We start from the raw sequence: 17760 nt of genomic DNA, 5'->3' as shown, positions 1-17760 counted from the left end.
CCTGAACGTCGCAGCCCCGGGCCAGCTCCGTAGGCGGCGCCACAGCTCCCGCAGTGCAGTTGGTTACCTGCCCATGCGTGGCCCTGCCGGACTCAGGCCTGCGCGAGCACAGCCGGGGCCCCCGGACACCGCGGGCTCCCCTCGAGTTGTAACCGCCAGGTCCCCTGCCGTGACTGCCACAGCGCGTGGGCCAGAAAGTCCTGTGCTCCCTGGCAGCGTCAGCACGGGCAGCAGCCACACCAGATTGTGGAAGCCGTTTATTTTATAAACGCCAGTGAACAGGAAGCCGTTTCATTAGCAGACGGTGCTGCTTGATGAGTTAGAGCCAATTAGGGCTCCTTTTAAGTGTCCTTAAAAGCCGCGTGGGGCAGCTGAAGAGCTGAAGCTGACTGAATGGAAATTGCCTGCCCTGGGTGCCTCCTCCGGAACGTCAGCACCCCAAGGCCTTTCACGTGGCCTGTGAAAGCCCCTCGTGCCCCAAGCATCCTCCGCTGCGGGAAAGTGGTGGATGGGCTGTGGACCCAAAGCTAGGTTCTGCAGGCTGTGAGCTCTGAAGTCAGAAAAGGAAACTCTTGGCCACACAATGACGATGCATACTAATAATTCCAGCTCCACCAGAGGCTGAGGCAGGAGCATCACAAGTTCAATGGGCGGGGCTGGGGATTTAGCTCAGCGGCAAAGCACCTGCCTGGCAAGCGCAAGGTCGTGAGTTCGGTTCCAGGTACCGGAGAAAAACCAAAAAAAAAAAAAACAAGTTCAATGGGCAACTTAGCACGGTAACTTAAGGAGACCTTGTTTCAAAAAGAAAGAGGTCTGGGGATGTGGCTCAGTGGTAGAGAACCTGCTTAGCAGGTGTTTCAATCCCCTGAATAAGAAAAAAAGAGAATAAAAGAGAACTCAGTACTGAGGGGAGGTGTCGAGGGAAGCTCCGCCTGCCGGGGACCACAGAGTTCTGAAAATCCCTGCAGCGCACACCACCACCACCGGTCTAGTGCAGGCTGTGTACAGTATTCAAGAGAGGAAAAGTCCTGCAGCCGGAAATAGCTTCCACAGAATTCAGTTTGTTGGTCATTGTTTTTTGTATTACTGGGGATTGAACCCAGAGCCTTCCCACAGAGCTCCTTCCCCAGACCTTTTTTAGTTCTTATTTTAAGATGGGGTTTTGCTAAGTTGCCCACTTTGGGCTCAAACTTGCCATCCTCCTGCCTCAGCCTCCCAGCGTGCTAGGTAGGATTGCAGGTCTAACTGGCCACACCCGGCTCTCCTTGGTCTTTCTCAGGGAACACTGCGTTTTCCTCTCTTACTCCTAGGTATTGTCCTTCACTGTAACCTGCTGGCCACGCCTGGCCTGCTCTGAGCCACCCTGAAGAAGGCCAGGTTAGGGGCTCCATCCTCCACAGATCGGCACTAAGTGCCCACGCGGAGCTGACGCCAGCCAAGGCAGAGGGAGAGCGAGGGCGCCCCCACGTGGCAGCCTCAGCACTGCAGCTCACAGAAGAGGAAATCGGGAGGATGCTAGTCCAAACACGGAGAGCCCCTACCCACTGTCTTGCTACCTGCAGGCTCAGTTACCCATAGTCAACCGCAGTTTGAGATTAAATGCGGGCTGCCTCACACCTGTAGGGACACACGCCTTAATCCCAGCACTCAAGAAGCTGAGGCAGGAAAACTGCCACAAGTAGGAAGCCAGTCTAGGCCACACAGTGAGTTCAAGACCAGCCTAAACTATATAGTGAGACCCTGTCTAAAAAAAAAAAAAAAAAACTATGAAAATGTTAAAATATAAAATTACAGAAATAAATACTTTATATTTTTGAATTGCATACCACGCTGAGCAGTAGGATGCGCTTCTCTGCCCTGCGCGGCCCTGCCCAGGTGAACTGCCTCCCCTCTGGCGTGTCTGCCGTGTGCACCACCTGCCTGTAACTCCCAGCACCTAGACGGCGAGACTGACGACGGCCGGCCCCACCTATAAATGAAATGCCAGCAGAGGTACGTCCGCATGGAAGGAGCGTAATATAAACGAGGCCTGGTACTCTCTGCGCTTCAAGCAGCCTGGGGGTGGGGGTAGAACACAGCCCCCCAAGCGAGGAGGGGCCGCTGTAACTCTAGCCAGGGCTGACATTTGGAAGGCAAAAGCACAGGCTCCAGCCACACTGTCCACTACACTCTGAACCAGCAGGATCTGCCGTCCTCACCTGGTGACCCTCCCGTGCTCTGGCCCGTTCTTCATCAGAAAGCAGAGGGCCAGACGATCTCAGGTGAGTTCTGATGTTGTCTTTGCTGAAAAAAACCACCTTCCTGCGTTCAGGTGTCCCAGTGGCTCCTCCATTCCAATGCTCACGCAGGCTGCAGGGCCAGCTGGAAACCAGGTGATGTCCACCCTTCAGCTGGGTGTGGACAAAGGCCACAGAGGCCAGCCTCCACCCTTGGCTTCTCTGCCCACTGCTCTGCCTTGCAAATCCTCAAGTGCTGCCCCACACCACTCCTGGCTCCACCACCAGCCTCTCTGGGTCCTGGAAAGCTCCTGCGTCGAGGCTGAAGTCCCCTCCTTGGAGGACTGCCTGCTCTGCCTCAGAGGGCAGAGCCTCGGGTGCAATCTTCCCAAAGGGTCCAGCGTCCTCTTCCCAAGTATTCGCTCAATCTGAAGAGCAGAGGAGTACATTTTACAGTAAGACTTCCAGTGCGTGTACAAAAGCTAATATGTGTGAGGGCTTCGGTATTCGGTGGTAAAAGCCTGTTAACTCCTGACAAGAATAGCAGTTTAGATGCTGTCATGCAGCTTTGCTGTCTGGGCTGTGTGCTTGACCCTTGCAGACCTGGGGAGAGCAGGAAGCAGAGCCCCCCAGGCGCTTCCCGACATAAGCCCCAATGGACAGCGCTCTGGGTCTGTACCTCTACCCACTGTCCGATGGAGACCACTATGAAGCGGCTCTGGGCAGGAGTTAATATTGGCCAGTTGACTTTCATGTTTACAGGTGAGGTCGCCTGAGGCCTAGGCCGTCTGGAGATGGGCAGTGGACTCACAGTAAGTGAACCTCTGAGTCTCTGGTCCCTGCTGAGGCCTGTAATGGCCTGTGAAGCTGGGACATCTTAAGGCCGCAGCTGAGGATGTTTGGCTCCAACTCGTTAACTAAAAGGAGACTGCAGCTGCAGACTTCTCACTCCTGCAGTGAAGGCCTTCCTGGAGAAAACACAGTCCTGCTAAAGTATCATAAAGTATTACTTGGAGAAGTCCTTAGAGGGATTCCCAAGTCCCGCCCAGATTCCTGCCTTTTCTTCAGTACCCCCCTCCTTTGTTTGAAAACCTAGTAATTACAGGCTGCCCAGAAAAGTTCTTGGTCTAAAACCCCAGAATCTCGAATTCTGTGAGAGGGTTAGGATCCGCCCAGAGCCTTCAAATCACTTCAGCTGTCTCATTCGTTTAAGCCTTCGCTGTCCACTTGTTTGGGAGATTGCGGGCCTGATCAGCCCACAGTAACTAGGGGATAATATAAATGCGGTAACTGTCCTGAGGCCTGTCTTCCCTATATCCAGGACACGTAAGCTTGCCTTACGCCCCTGATGCGCTGCCCCTAATGGGTACCTTTTCCACGGTGTCTCGTGAACTGATGCTCTAAAGTTCACGGCCCCATCCATGTCTACACTTCTGGCAGGAGCAAACCAGGCCTGCAGGCCAGGCCCCGGGGTGCCTGCCAACAACCCTGGAGTGTGCCCGGCAGCCCCAACACTTGCACCCCCAGGTAAGTGCCGGGAACCATGGTGCCCGCAGGACTCGGCACAGGCCCTGCCACCTCCCTCCTGCCAGCCGCTGCCACTCTATTCCCCTCCAGCCAAGCTTCCTGACCAGCTGCTCAGGGAGCCTGTGCTTCCCCATGGGCGCCCCACACTGAAGCCTCAGCCACTTACACACCCGCGCACGCACACACAAGCGCACGCGCGCACACACACTCTGGCAGCTCCCGGCTTCTGTCAAAGCTCAGTCTCCTCCTGCTGCCACATCCACCTGGGAGACAGCTGACCGCCGCGTCTACCCTCTGCCAGGTCTCAGCCTGCCGCCATCTGCCCTTACCCAGGAAGCGATCCCGCTACGCGTCCAGTCCCATCTCTGACTCCAGGTGTGGGGCCTTGGAGCCACTTCCTTAAAATGCTGCACGTCTGCTTACCATCTACTCAGAGAGAACGTATCAGCAAAAGTAATCAGGAACCACCCACAGTCCCACCCTAAGGAGGAAACCACTTCACTTGGAAGCACCCCTTTGGGTTTCTTGTGGAAAACGTTTCACAGGGTTTTTTCCAAACAAAGGAGAGCTATCTCAACTCGCACAGCAGTCGAGCGCAGGCCTGTCTCATCCTGCACACATCTAGGAGACTGCTCGTCACGCTTGCAGAAAAGATCTAAACTGAACTTGGTGGTGTGCACCGTCCCACCTGTTCGGGAGGCTGAAGCAGGTTCCCAACCTTGAGGCCAGCTCGGGCAATTCAGAAAGAGCGGTCTCAACACGAAACTAAGGGTGGACATACAGCTCAGCGTGAGGGCCTGTGCTCAATCCCCAGTACCAAGGGGAGGAAAGCTCTAAGCAGCCCGAGTCCTATCAAATTCTACTCGATCCCATCCCTACCATCTCCCTCCAAAGATCACCTTCAAACCACACCGGCTCTGAACCCAAGTGCTTCACACCCAGCAAGCTCACGGGGACCCAAACTTCACAGCAGCCCGACCCTGCACCAGCCCCTCTCCCCAAGAGCCAGGCCCCGAGCCCTCCTGGTAAGCAGGGCTCCTCCCCCACCCCAGGATCCCTGCAGGACACCCCCCACCCGCCACGGCCATGCCATGCTTCCACCCCACCAGGGGCCGCCCTTCTGGGTAAGCTTCCAGTCTCACTGGGTTACACAGCTCTCAGAGCCACAGATCACGAAGACTCCAGGGAGGAGGCACCCACCCCTCCCCATCTAGGCCCCAGGCCTTGTGCTGCCAGAGTGTGACGCTTCCACCCACACACGTCCCACACTCACACCACAGCCCCTGGGGCAGCAGCTGCTATGGCGAGCTATCTGGGCAGGCATCGTTCCTGCAACCCCTCATGCACCATTACCAGCCTTCTGCTATCGGGGCCAAAACCCTCAAAGGCCAACAAGGGCTCCCGCACCAGGCAGAACGGGGCCGAGGTGGAGAATCAGCCAAGTGCAGTGGCACCTACCTGCGAGCCCAGCAGAGGGCTGAGTCAGGAGGACTGGAAGCTTGAGGCCAGCCTGGGCAGCTTCACAAGACTCAGTCTCATAATTTAAAAAAAAAAAAAAGAAAAACAAGCCTGGGGAAGTAGCTCCCAGCAAAGGCCCTGGTGCAATCCCCAATGCAGAGAAGGGAAAAGGGACTGGAAAGTGAACTGGGGAGACAGCACCTTGCCACCCCAGCGAGCAGAGCCGCTCACTCTCCAGACAGGTCTCCAGCAGGGAGGAGGGAGCAACCTCAGCTAACTGGCCCTGCTCTCGGAGCAAATCACTGATCACACACACACACACACACACACACAGCAGCCTGTACAAAATTAAGCAAACCATTCCTTTGAGTGTAAGACAGGTTTCTTTTATTAGTTTTTCCTAGACTTGTCTCACGTTTACTGAATGTTTTCCTCAGTGTAAGAATGTGACCTGGGGTTTTAACAAATCAATCCAGATACGCAACCTAGAAAAATGCTGGCCCGCGCGCAAGTCACCAGCTTCCGCTCTCCAGCCTGCCTCCATTCATCTGACTGGTCTTACAGCCTCTTCTTACAGGGCAAGAAGACCTCGTCATCTTATCCCTAGTTTGAACTCTGAACTTCAGATTCACCCCCATCCCAACACCCAGACCCTTCCCCACACACGCACGTGCGCACACACACACACACACACCAATATTTAGAAGAAATGGCCATTAAAGACTGGGTCAGTTGCATAAGTCGGCTTAATCCTGCAGCCAGCACTTCCAACAGTGGTTGGCTTCACAGCAGGCCAGCTGGGACTCCTGAAGCTCAAAAGCGAAGGAACAGGACAGGACGTGAGGACAGGCCCCGAATCCTGGGGCTTCTGGGGAGACTCCCACCTCGCCATGCCCCATACCCCTCTCCAGGAACGCTCCCTCCAGCATCGGAGAGCGGCACACCTGGAAGCTTTCTGCATAGACATGGACAGAGACTCATTGTAACTATGCAAGGTATAATCTTATTTGGAACAACATACGCCAAAACTAACAGAGACACACTCTGTTATACAGACGACCGAGTATTACAAAGGTCCAGAACATAACCAACAAAGCTTGCCACGGTTTCTAAAGTAAGGCAGGTGCCAGGTCTGGCCTCTAATACAGACTTCCCTTCTAGTGCCCAAAATGCCTCACCCCCGCTCCATCCACACTGCCACAGCAGTCAGGGGAATGCTTTGGTGCCCCTGGCACTGGCTGCGCAGTTAAAAGCACGCCGCGGCTGTAACTTCGGGCACATTTCTTCATTGCTAATTTCAGACTCATCCAGTACGATCCAGTGTATCTTAGTATTTTTATGCTCTGTCAGCTGTTTAACGTACAAATTGGCAGATTCGTGACAGACATTAACAATACGACTGTAAGCTAAAAAGAACTTTTAACTCTCATCCCACGAGTGTGAGCAATACCTCAAGCTTACACAGAACATCTCCCACCTGAATAAACAGGCCAGGACACTAATCTTTATACCATACTGAGCAAGGATCAACTCCTCAGTTAAATTTACCACGCCTGTAACAGAAAGCTTATCCACCCAATTCTAACCTTCTGAAAATTACTCAGACTTTGATGTTCGGGATATTAGTGAATACATGTTCAGTCAGGAAGCACCTCCAAGTCTAATAAAATTCTCAGTTTACATCTCGCTGGGTGGGGGGGTTACATTCCCGAGAGCAGCTCGTGGCATTCTGAGTGGGTGCTCTTTGGGGACAGAACACAGGGCAGGGCTTGGGCTGGGAGGACAGGTGAGGCGCAAACGGTCAGGGCGTGCCTTTGTTGCTCTACTCTGCTGCTTCATGCCAGGCCACACTCTGAACCTCAGAAACAGCGAAGCCCCCACTTTCACCCCTACACCAGGCAGGGAGCCTCTGTGGCAATCTCCACAATAGAGCTCGCAGCGTAATTAGAACTCCTGCCACAGCTGTCACGATGAAACGCCTGCGTGATAACTAATTACAGCTTTTCCTATAGTTCAACTTTCCAAAACAAAGGTATTGTTGTAGAAGCATGATTAAACATAAAAGGAGTGAAGCGTAAGCTCAGTAAGACTAACTGGGCTTCTAAATAGTACCATTATGAAAAAGATACAATGCACTTCAGTTCTGTACCTAACTATTTAGAAGTCAAAATGCTCCATACATGACCTATACCCCCACCCCCCAATTCCCTAAAAATTGACTAAGAAATCTCCAGTATTCACTTGCTCTAGTTGATATTTAGAACAAAGTTGACAACTTAAAGCTTTATAACAGTCTGTTTTAATATAAACAAGTGTTGGAATCAATCAATGTCCATTTCCGGAAGCTTCTTGTCCGAATCCGAAGGCACAGCCGTGTCTGCACCCTGCTCGGCAGCCTGCGGGCCTGGGCTATCTCCTTGGCCGTCCACTGGTCCATTCTGCTCGGCAGTTTTTTGTTCCTCTTTTGGAGGTTCCACTTTGGGCTTGGGCTTTGAAATTATAGGGTTACAAATACTTGTCAGCTCCTAGAAGGGTGAGAGGAAACTGTTGGTTCTCGTGAATTAACAAACTTTACAGACACGCGTTAAACCCGAGCTCACCCTGCCTCTCGCCACCCCCACCTCAGAAGCTAAGCTGCAACACGAACTTCCCTCCTAAAAACCATGTCAGGCTACTACCAGCAACAAAGCGGACAAGGAAAGACTGCCATGAACAACCTTCATTTTAGCTTCTATCTCCTTTGTCTTGACAACCGGATCCACGGTCAGGCTCTGCTTGCTCTGCAGGTTCAGCTTGTTATTCATCCACTCCATTGCCTCATTCGTGCTTTTTTCCACCTTTGCCATATCAGCTGCATCTAAGTGGTCATACTGGTCCTCCTAAAGCAGCAGGAAGTCAGACAAGGGTCAATGGATGATCCTTTTCCTCAGCCAGCACTGTCCAGTTCTCTACATTTTCCCAAATGTTACAGTCTTTCAAACAACGAAGCACATTTAGCCTAACCATATAGGCAGATGCTAAATACTGGATCTAAGTAAGCTGTTAAACATTAAAAAGGGAACAATTCCAATTATTAGAACACTCAGGAATTCAGGCATAGTAGTGCACCCCTTTAATCCCAGCACTCAGGAGGCTGAGACAAGAGGATTGCCGTTAGTTCAAGGCCAGCCCAGGGTACATAGTGCGTTCAAGGTCAGCCTGAGCTACACAGTGAGACCCTGTCTCAGAAAGGGAGCCCTGGAGGAGGGCAGGAGAGTACAGCGGTGGAGCACCTGCCCGGCACGTGCAAGACCTTGGACTCAGTACCTAGCAGCACCAAAACTAGTAACAATAACCCGGGACACAGGGGACTCAAGCTCTGCAGCCAGACTCTTCACGCTGAGTCCCAGCCCTCCCAGTTAGTAACGCTGGGTCTAACTTAAAGTGAGGCCTAAAGGAGTCAGAAGTTACTTATCCATCTACTGCCTACTTCACAAGGTTACTTTTCCACTGAGTGAGACGACGTATACATGGAGTGTATATCCTTTAATACTTCTATACCTCTAAGCAGTTTACTGATAGGTTAGCATTAAACCCACAAACCAAACCAAATCACAAGCTAATGCGCCCTCCCAAAGCCCAGCACAGAGCGTGTTAGGTCTAACTTGGAGGAAGCACTTCACGGCAAGAGAGTTCAACAGTATCGCTCCACTCCAGTCTACCTATTAAAGACAAGTAGCAAACCCTGTGTTTCTTAGTAAGATTCTACAGAGCCTTACACGCTGGTTACCATTCAAAATGAAAACATTAACAGTTAACAAGAACTAAGGACATTACACAAATGTCTCAAAATTTAACTATCAAAACAAAAGTAGGGAAAAGGAAAAAAAAATAGGTACCTTATTTTTGAAAGAGCTGATTACTTTCATATACTGCTGGATTTGTTTCCCTAGTTCTTCAAATAATTTTGGTCTTTCTTCAGATTCCTGGAACCGTATCTTAATAGGCTGACCTAAACTCTTAACAGGAAAGAGAATATACAAATTCTTCACCAAGCACCTTACAATCAGTTGTATTGTTTCTATGACTGAGATCCTGGGTTAAAGTACATTTAGTCATCCCATGGTCTACACGCGTCCCCCAAACATTAGAAATGCAAGGCTGGCATAAGTACACCTCAATACCTATGGCGTCGCATCACGTATAACTTGAGCTCTCCTCCAAACACGGTGAAAAGACAACTAAAAATTACTTTCCTCAACTAGAACAAATAGAGAAAACTCCTAATACAGATAAGTGAAACTAAATATAAAATACACTCACTAAAAACCTACAATTTTAAAAACATAAATAGCACCTGAATCTAATGAAGCCCTATAAGTCTAAACCAAATGTTAAATATCACCACGGAGATGAAAATCAGCAAAACCCAGAATGGGAGAAAACCCTGCAGGGCAAATGATGCAGTCACTTCCTGCGGTGAGGAAGGGAAAAGAACAAAGGGAAGAGCCGCAGACTCGGGCTGAAGAGACAGAGCAGTGAGCGTACAAACGGTGTTTGAATCCTGATTCAAACAAACTAAAAGACAATAATCCTCATTTGTGAGAAGTGGAACCTGAAAACTGAATTCGATGGTGATATTAAGGATGATTTTATAAAGGTACTGAAATATTTTTAGATCAAACATAACATGAAGGGCTTGCTTCAACTGGGAATGGAAAGAACAGATAAAAATAAACTGCCCCTAAAAGCCGAAGCTCTTGGTCTCTGCTTTCACGTCTGCCATCTCTCAGGAGACAAAACCAAAACATCCAGCGGGAAGGACCACACATGGACTCTGCCCACTCACTCTTGGCCCAACATTGTCCTTCACGGCTCCCTTATGACGGTGGTCATTTCAGCCCCGTTCCGTGGGAAACCAGGTAACTTAGCGTCAGAACTAAAGGGAGAGGCTCCTTCTGGTGCGAAGGCATGTTTGTGCAAATGCAAGGCCTCACTTTGGATGACTGACTATATATCTTAACCCTAAGGTTTAACAACTCCATCCTTAAATACAGAGCTACGTACACAGCCTGCCCCAACGGCACCACAGGACAGGACTGTATTTTGCTAGTCTTTTCATCTCTGGACACTGTATTTCTATTTCAATGAAAGATTATTGTTTTTATGAGGCTCTAAAAGTGAGAACGATAATGAGCTTCACACGTTCACGATGGGGGCCCGATGGGGCCGATGGACAGTCGTGCGTGTACCTTCAGTGGCTCAGGCCAGTGGTACTGTGCTAAGTCATAAAGGGAACAGTTCCTCAAAACATTATTTTCAGTTTGTGTTCTTTAACTTGACATAAAACTTCAATACTGAGCTACTGCCCTCATAAGATACAACGTTTTGTGGTAACGTGCTCTGAAGAGCCGCTTACTTTTAATTCGGCCAATTTATCTACATAAACTTGCTTTGGCTGATCTTCTCCATCTTCATACAACCAATTTTCAGTATCTTCTAGTTTCAAGGTAAAACTGTTATGATCCTAAAGACAAAGAAAATGTTGTAATTAGGTCAATCATGAATCAGATGAATCACCAATGCAATCGCAGGCATGAACTGCAGACATATCTGCAATTTGCTTTAAACTGCAGGACAAAGCCGGGCATGGTGGCACACACTTGTAATCCCAGCACTCAGGAGGCTGAGTCAGGAGGATGGTTTCAAGTTCAAGACCAGCCTAGAATACAAAGTGAGCTCAAGGCTAGCCTGAACTGCACAGTAAGACCCTGTCTCAAAAAAACAACAAAATAAATAAAATAAAATAAAATTAGATAAGATAAAATAAAATAAAATACTACAGGAAAAGTAGAGAATGGGGAATACATGGTGGCACACACCTATAATTCCAGCACTCGGGAGGCTGAGGCAAGAGGATCACTGCAAGTTCGAGACCAGCCTGGGGTACAAAGTGAGCTCAAGGCCAGCCTGAACTGCACAATGAGACCCTGTCTTAAAAAGACAAAAAATAAATAAATAAAATATAAATTATTGGGCTGGGGATTTAGCTCAGCAGCAAAGCACCTGCCTGGCAAAGTGCAAGGTCCTGAGTTCGATTCCTGATAACGGAAGAAAAAAATGAAAAACAACAACAAAAAAATGTAAATTGTTGTCTATGAAAAAATAAGATGCCCCCTGAAAATAAGCCCTACTGTGTCCTTTGGAACAAAAGTCACATAAGACCTGGTCTTACTTTTGGGGAAACACAGTACATACAGTTGAGGAATTCCTAGAAGACACACAGTACCTAAGCACAATGCAGTACACACTTACATCTTCACTCACGAACTTCTCGTAGTCACCACTAAGCTTGTTTCTCATTTCATACACATACTCTTCCACTGCATTCTTAGCATCATTCCGCTCCTTCTCTAGTTTGTCCTGCATGATCATTTTACCCTGAGAACATATAAATTAATTAGGCATTATGACAACTAAGACCATTTTCTATTAAATATTAACAAATATAATTTAAAATAGAGAACCCTTCTTCCTCAAATCCTCTTAATACTGAGTGCTCAAAACAAACGAGAGCTAGAAGCCTGGACAAAGTTTTGAAGTTAAAGAACGGAGAGTGCTAGGCAGGCATGGTGCACACACCTCCACCTGCCTGTACTTCCAGCTGCTCAGGAGGCCGAGGCAGATGGATGGCAGGTAAGGCCAGCCTGAGCAATTCAGCAACAGTCTTTAAAAAAAGAAGAAGAAAAGAAAAGAAAGAGCTAAGGATATAGCTCAGGGCTCCGAAATCATTCCCAGCACCAAGAAAAAGGGCAGGGTTTCGGGCTGGGCGGGTGGCTCAGTGCTAGAGCACCTGCCTATCTAGCACTGTGCAGCGTATGGGGGAGAGGGAAGGGCGAGGGGGAGGGGCTGGGGTTAGGGAAAGGAGGGGGCCTTTTCAGGAAAGGACAGGGAAAATGAGCAGTGGGAATACGAAGATGTAGACTGCCATAAAATATGGGAAAGAATTTAAGACAACACATTAAACATTGGCTTAATATCATTAGGTAATATCCTGCTATATTTTGCATTATGGAATACCAGGAGAAAACAAATTTATACAAGCAAAACAAATGGTAAAGGTCCTACAAAATGGAATTATTCTGAGGTTCAGCACTTGATCTCAATAAAAAATCTCAGGTAACAAACAAATGTTGCTCACAGGCCCCAAATTTTATGTCATTCACCATTAGAAGAAAAGCTCTATTTATACACCAACTTGCAACAGCGGAAGAAACTGATAAGCGAAGCAGTGCTACCATTACTGCCAGGCGATTGCTTCTACTGATCAGCCACTCCGAACATCCCAGTCTCTACTGGACAAACGCGCATCTCAAACCCAACATCTCTCCCAAAGACATTACTGAAAAAGATGTCCCAACAGAGCCTCCAGGAAAGACACCGTATTATCACCATTTTGAAGGATTGCGGCATAACCTGGATCTATTACTTAAACTTCCCCTTACCCTAAAAAAAAAACCTGTTTCCTCAAAGTCCAAACTACCAAAAATGTACAATTATCACGGAACACAGACTCTGAAGGCTACGGTCACATTCATCTATTAGCTCACTCTTCTAGATGACTGTAAGTAACAACCTCATTTTCAATGTACAAGTTGAGCATCTCTCGGTCTATCTGCCACAGAAGCTGATTCTCAATTGGCAGGTCCACAGTACTGGTCTTCACTTTTGCCTTCTTGGCTTGAGGCGGTTGGTCCATCTTTTTATCTTTTGATCCAGCTTGAGAAGTCTAAAATTATTAAAGAAACATATGCAGCACAATTTAAATTTCACAATGGGTCAAATTTCAAAAGATGTTTTTGTGGTTTTCAGAACTTTAGTTTTCTGATGATTGAGTAAGGGGACTATCACACTAAGTGTATAATAAAAAATGAAGATGACATGAGATGACCAAGGCAGTCAAATCCAGAGACGGACATATTAATGCTAGCTGTCAAGGCAGGGAGGCGAGAGAAAACAGGGAATTGAATAGTTCTAAGTGGGTACAGTTTCATTTTCCAAGATGAAAAAGTTCTAAAGATTGGCTGCACCACAATGTATATTTACCTAATATTTTACTGTATATACTTAAAAATGCTTACTACGGTTAACTTTATTGTGTTTATTCTACCCAATTAAAAATTTTAAAAATTTAAATATACACATATATACCTAACCTTCTATAATCCCACAATCAACACATAATCACTGTAATTTTTCAGGCTAGCTCAGTGATACAGTACCTGCCTGGCAAGTGCAAGGTTCTGAGTTTAATCCCCAGCACCACAAAATATGAAATTCACCTTCCACTCCTGTCTAACACACAGGCATCTGGCAATGTTCACAGCTACTTATCCTCTCACAGGACTGAGAGAACCCATCCCACTGAACAATGTCTACAAATGCAATTCACTTAACTCTCACTGATATTTCCTATTTTTCTGGATCTATAACCTTTCTTCACACAATTACATAGCAGATTTACTACCTATCTGCCTACTCTCATTTTATCCACTATGTCCTTAACGCTTTTGCGATTTTCCCCCACAAATGAGTCTTCTAGTTTTTTCCAATTTTAATCATGTTTTACTATCGGACATATCTGTATCTACAGATATATATAGATATATATAATATCCGTCACTTCCTTTATGATTACTTTGTTGTTTTTATGCTTTGAAAGCCTTTCCCCATCCACAGGTTAGAAAAATATTTAAACTCAAACTATCTTTGAAAGCTGGGAGTGGTGGTGCACACCTGCAATCCCAGTACTCAGAAGGCTAAAACAAGAGGATCACCTCAAGTTCAAGACCAGCCAGAGCTACACAGTAAGACCTTGCCTCAAAAAAAAAAAAAAAAAAAAAAAAACACTTTTGAATTCATTTGGAATTGTTTGTTGTATGATGTGAGGCAAAACTCCCAACGTCATTTCCCTACCTCTTACCCATGTAACTTGCTAGCTACTGAAACGTATGTGTCATATGTATTTCACTTGCCTTAAAAACAGTATTACGGAAGGCACTTCAGCTCCTGGCCACCTATCAGAAGCCCAAGTTACAGTTCCCCCTGGGAAAGTGTGGTACCAGCAGGCAACTGGAAAGGGTGCCACTCAGGGCCTTGCATCTCTTTCTCCTGACACTAAAGGACAGAAACCTCTCTTGCCGCTGCCCCAAGGTTTCCACCCACTAAAGAATCTGTCAGCACAACCTCCTCTGCCCTTTTTCCTTTTTAATGCACTACCTGTACAGCTAAAGTCAAGCAACTGCGCTGGGCGTGGTGGCACAGGCCTGTAATTCCAGCACTCGGGAGGCTAAGGCAGGAGGATCCTTGCAAGTTCAAGGCCAGCCTGAACTGCATAGTGAAACCCGGTGTCCCCCCAACAAAAAGAAAAAAGATAAAAGTCAAGCAAGTATAATTTCCCACTGCCATAAAATGCGTAGCACACCGATGCCACTTTAAGGTTCTATCAAAAGTTTGTAAATGCCATAATGAGAAACTCTCAAAACAATGAGATGATACATTCCAATTTCTTAAATAACTTTAAAGAAACTGAATTTTCAATGCTAGAAACAAATTTGAACACGAAAGTGCAAAATTAAGTAATCACTGATACAGAACACAAATGTAGGATAAATGCATTATTTACAAAATTTACTTAAATATATCATTTATGTATCTTTCAATAAAAAGACAAAAGGCAGGCAGATAACAGAACCTGAAAAAAGTGCTAAGTCCCACTGTTTGTTTGTAACAAATCAGTGACTTAGGAAGGACCACTCCGTCGCCAGAAGCACAATCACGAGCCTGGTGACACCAGGGGTGCTAAGGGTTCTCCTCCTCTCATGTCATCAACTCGAGCAGAGCTTAAAAGTGTCTTGCAAAGGGTACCTTCCAAATCCAAAATCTCACGAAGAAACCATGCCAGTAAGTAATACAGCCAAACCTTCCCCCAAGACAGCCCCTCATCCAACACCACATGTATTAAAGAGACTTAAAGTCAAAGTAACTCAAACCTCCATTTCTTCAGACTCTGCCTTATTTTCTGCTGGTGTCTGCTGCTGTTGCTCTTCAACTTGTGGCTCTTCCTGGTCCACTTGCATCTTCTAAAAAATAGATCAAATTAAATCTTGAAACTAAAAACTATTCATGGAACAGTAAGTAACCATCAAGACATACTGACAAAGTGACATGATATGAAATTCTTGCTGAATTACCAGCTATGAGAAGATAAAGGCTCAAATTCCAGCTATACCACATGTCACCTGGAACAACATGTTTTTCTCTCTGGAACTCAATTAATACATCTGTACAACTGGGTAACACTTCTCACCCTTCTATTATATAAACAAGAATGATTACGGAGCCAGGGATAGAGCTCATCAGCACAAGCACCTGCGTGGCAAGCGCGAGGTACTGAGTTCAATTCTCAGTACAAAAAAAAGAAAAAAACAAAGAAGAATGATTATGGAAGGCTCTGCTTATGGAGGCTTTGCAAACCAAGAAGTACTCATAAAACACAATGTGGCATCATTCCAAAATACAATCTCAAGTCGGAATGAGGCTGGCCAAGCCTCTTTACACAAGCAGATTCATTCCTACACCAGCCTTTACATCCCCAGAGGTACAACCACTGAACACCATAGAAGAAAGGGGCACGCCGAGGTCTCTCTCAGCAGGGATAAAGGGACAAGCCTGTGGAGGTGCTGCACCAGTGGCTCTCAACACCTTGCAGCAAGTGAGAATGACCCAGGAGGCTTTGAACACTGCTAACACTGGGGCCCCAGCCGAGACCAATTCAAATAAATATCTGAGAATGAGATCTTAGCATTTGTAATTTTATACAGTTTTGAATCTAGTGCATAGGTTAAGATCCAGTATACACTTCCAGCATGGATGGACAACTTAAGTCTACTTACGAAAATAATGCATTGAGACTCAGAGTGTTATTCCATAAGCAGAATCGAAACTATCTTACTCAAGTGAGAAATGCATGGTCTGAAGCCAAGACACATCTCAGGCCCCATTTCCACGAAAACTTGTATATAAAATCATCTGGTGGTCGGGCATGGTGGCACACACGTGTAATCCCAGCACTTGGGAGGCAGCAGGATCAATGTGAGTTCAAGGTCAGCCTGGGCTACACAGCAAGTTCAAAGCCAGGTGGAATTATACAGTGAAACCCTATCTTAAAAAAAAAAAAAAAAACTCGCCTCCTGGTGCCCCCACGTTGGGCAAAGGGACAACACATGTGCCCTGCTTCTGACACTCAAGCTGCCCACTGCATTCAGACAAGGGTCGTCACAAACATTCCAAGACAGTGACAGCAAACCTTTCAGAGATGAGTGCCCAACTACAACCCAAACCCACACTACGCCAAAGTGCCAACGCTGCCATTAAACCTGAATGCCGAGCTCTTAGTTTTCTCTGAACAACTCACACATTAGCATCTTTTGTCTTAAAAGATAAACAAATGGGACGGGGATGTAGCTCAGTGGCACATGTGCCTGCCTGGCAAGCCCAAGGTCCTGAATTCGATCCTTGGTACCAAAAAAAAAAAGAAAAAGAAAAAGAAAAAACAAATAGACACGTTATAGGTTTGCCACCACTGCTCTAGGATGTCCAGCTTACCTCTTCCTCCTTTGCATTCTGATCAGTCTCCATTGGTTCCTCATTTTCCTCAGACTTGTGCACTTCCACTAGGGACGCACTGGACACACTAAAAATGCCATGCACGTTCACTCGAACCTTGACTTTCACTTTTGAACTGGAGCCATCAGACTGGGGAGTGACTTTCTGAACTGAAAACTGAGCTAGGGGTAGAGACGAAAGAGAACATGTAACACAGCGAATTCCAACAGGAACACAGGCCACATTCATTTCCAACAAGTCAGTAACTAGCACTTCGACAGGCCAAGTCAGTATCCAGCGCTCCAAGTCATCAGATGTCCCCCTCCTCTTTCATGTATGGTCACTCTCTTAGTATTCCATCCCACCTGAGGGCTCAAATATCTCCTAAACTGTTGCTTTTCCTCTCTTAATAAACATGCTGCAGCTAGACAGACTCCTAAAGCCTATGTTTGCCACTTTCCTCTTTAAAAAAAAGATGCCACAGTTTGTGTCATTTATCAAGAAACTGGCATTTCTAGAGCTAGTTATGAGGGTGTTACTTTTTTACTCCCACAACACTGCCAAATTATCACTCCTACTTTACAAATTACAAAAGCAGAGTAGGTTAACTTCACTTCCCCAGTTTCCAAGTACCACTGAGAATACCGATGATATTTTACTCATGTATTGTAATCTTTGTTGTCTAACTCTACTTTCCCTCTTCTCCACTTTATTATTTCCAGGTTATAAAAGCTCCCCGAGTTTGCATATGTGGACTCCCTCTACATACATATACACTCTAGCCAATACTGCTCCAAACCGAGCTATACTGATACTGTGTAACTATCTCCTACTGATTTTCTGTGTATCTTTTAACTGTATGTTAAGATCAAAATGGAGGCGCTGGGGATTTAGCTCAGCGGCAAAAGCGCCT

At 46.9% G+C, this 17760-nt stretch overlaps 1 protein-coding gene across 1 annotated transcript in view; it reads right to left on the bottom strand.

The window, feature by feature from the left end:
- Positions 1-6181: 6181 nt before the first annotated feature.
- Positions 6182-17760, bottom strand: part of Hspa4 (heat shock 70kDa protein 4) — a 42886-nt gene continuing 31307 nt past the window's right edge. The window contains exons 12-19 of the mRNA XM_005376122.2: positions 16848-17029; positions 15233-15322; positions 12817-12969; positions 11496-11621; positions 10600-10707; positions 9080-9199; positions 7919-8080; positions 6182-7726 (exon numbers count right to left, since the gene is read on the bottom strand). Of these exons, the coding sequence (XP_005376179.1) occupies positions 7523-7726; positions 7919-8080; positions 9080-9199; positions 10600-10707; positions 11496-11621; positions 12817-12969; positions 15233-15322; positions 16848-17029 (1145 nt within the window). The 3' untranslated portion in view covers positions 6182-7522. The remainder of the gene's footprint in view (positions 7727-7918; positions 8081-9079; positions 9200-10599; positions 10708-11495; positions 11622-12816; positions 12970-15232; positions 15323-16847; positions 17030-17760) is intronic.

Source organism: Chinchilla lanigera, unplaced genomic scaffold (genome assembly GCF_000276665.1).
Source record: "Chinchilla lanigera isolate Chin_1 unplaced genomic scaffold, ChiLan1.0 scaffold00007, whole genome shotgun sequence".
Lineage (NCBI taxonomy): Eukaryota > Metazoa > Chordata > Mammalia > Rodentia > Chinchillidae > Chinchilla > Chinchilla lanigera.
Note: the sequence above shows the minus strand (reverse complement) of the source record. Positions and strands in the feature narration are given on the sequence as shown.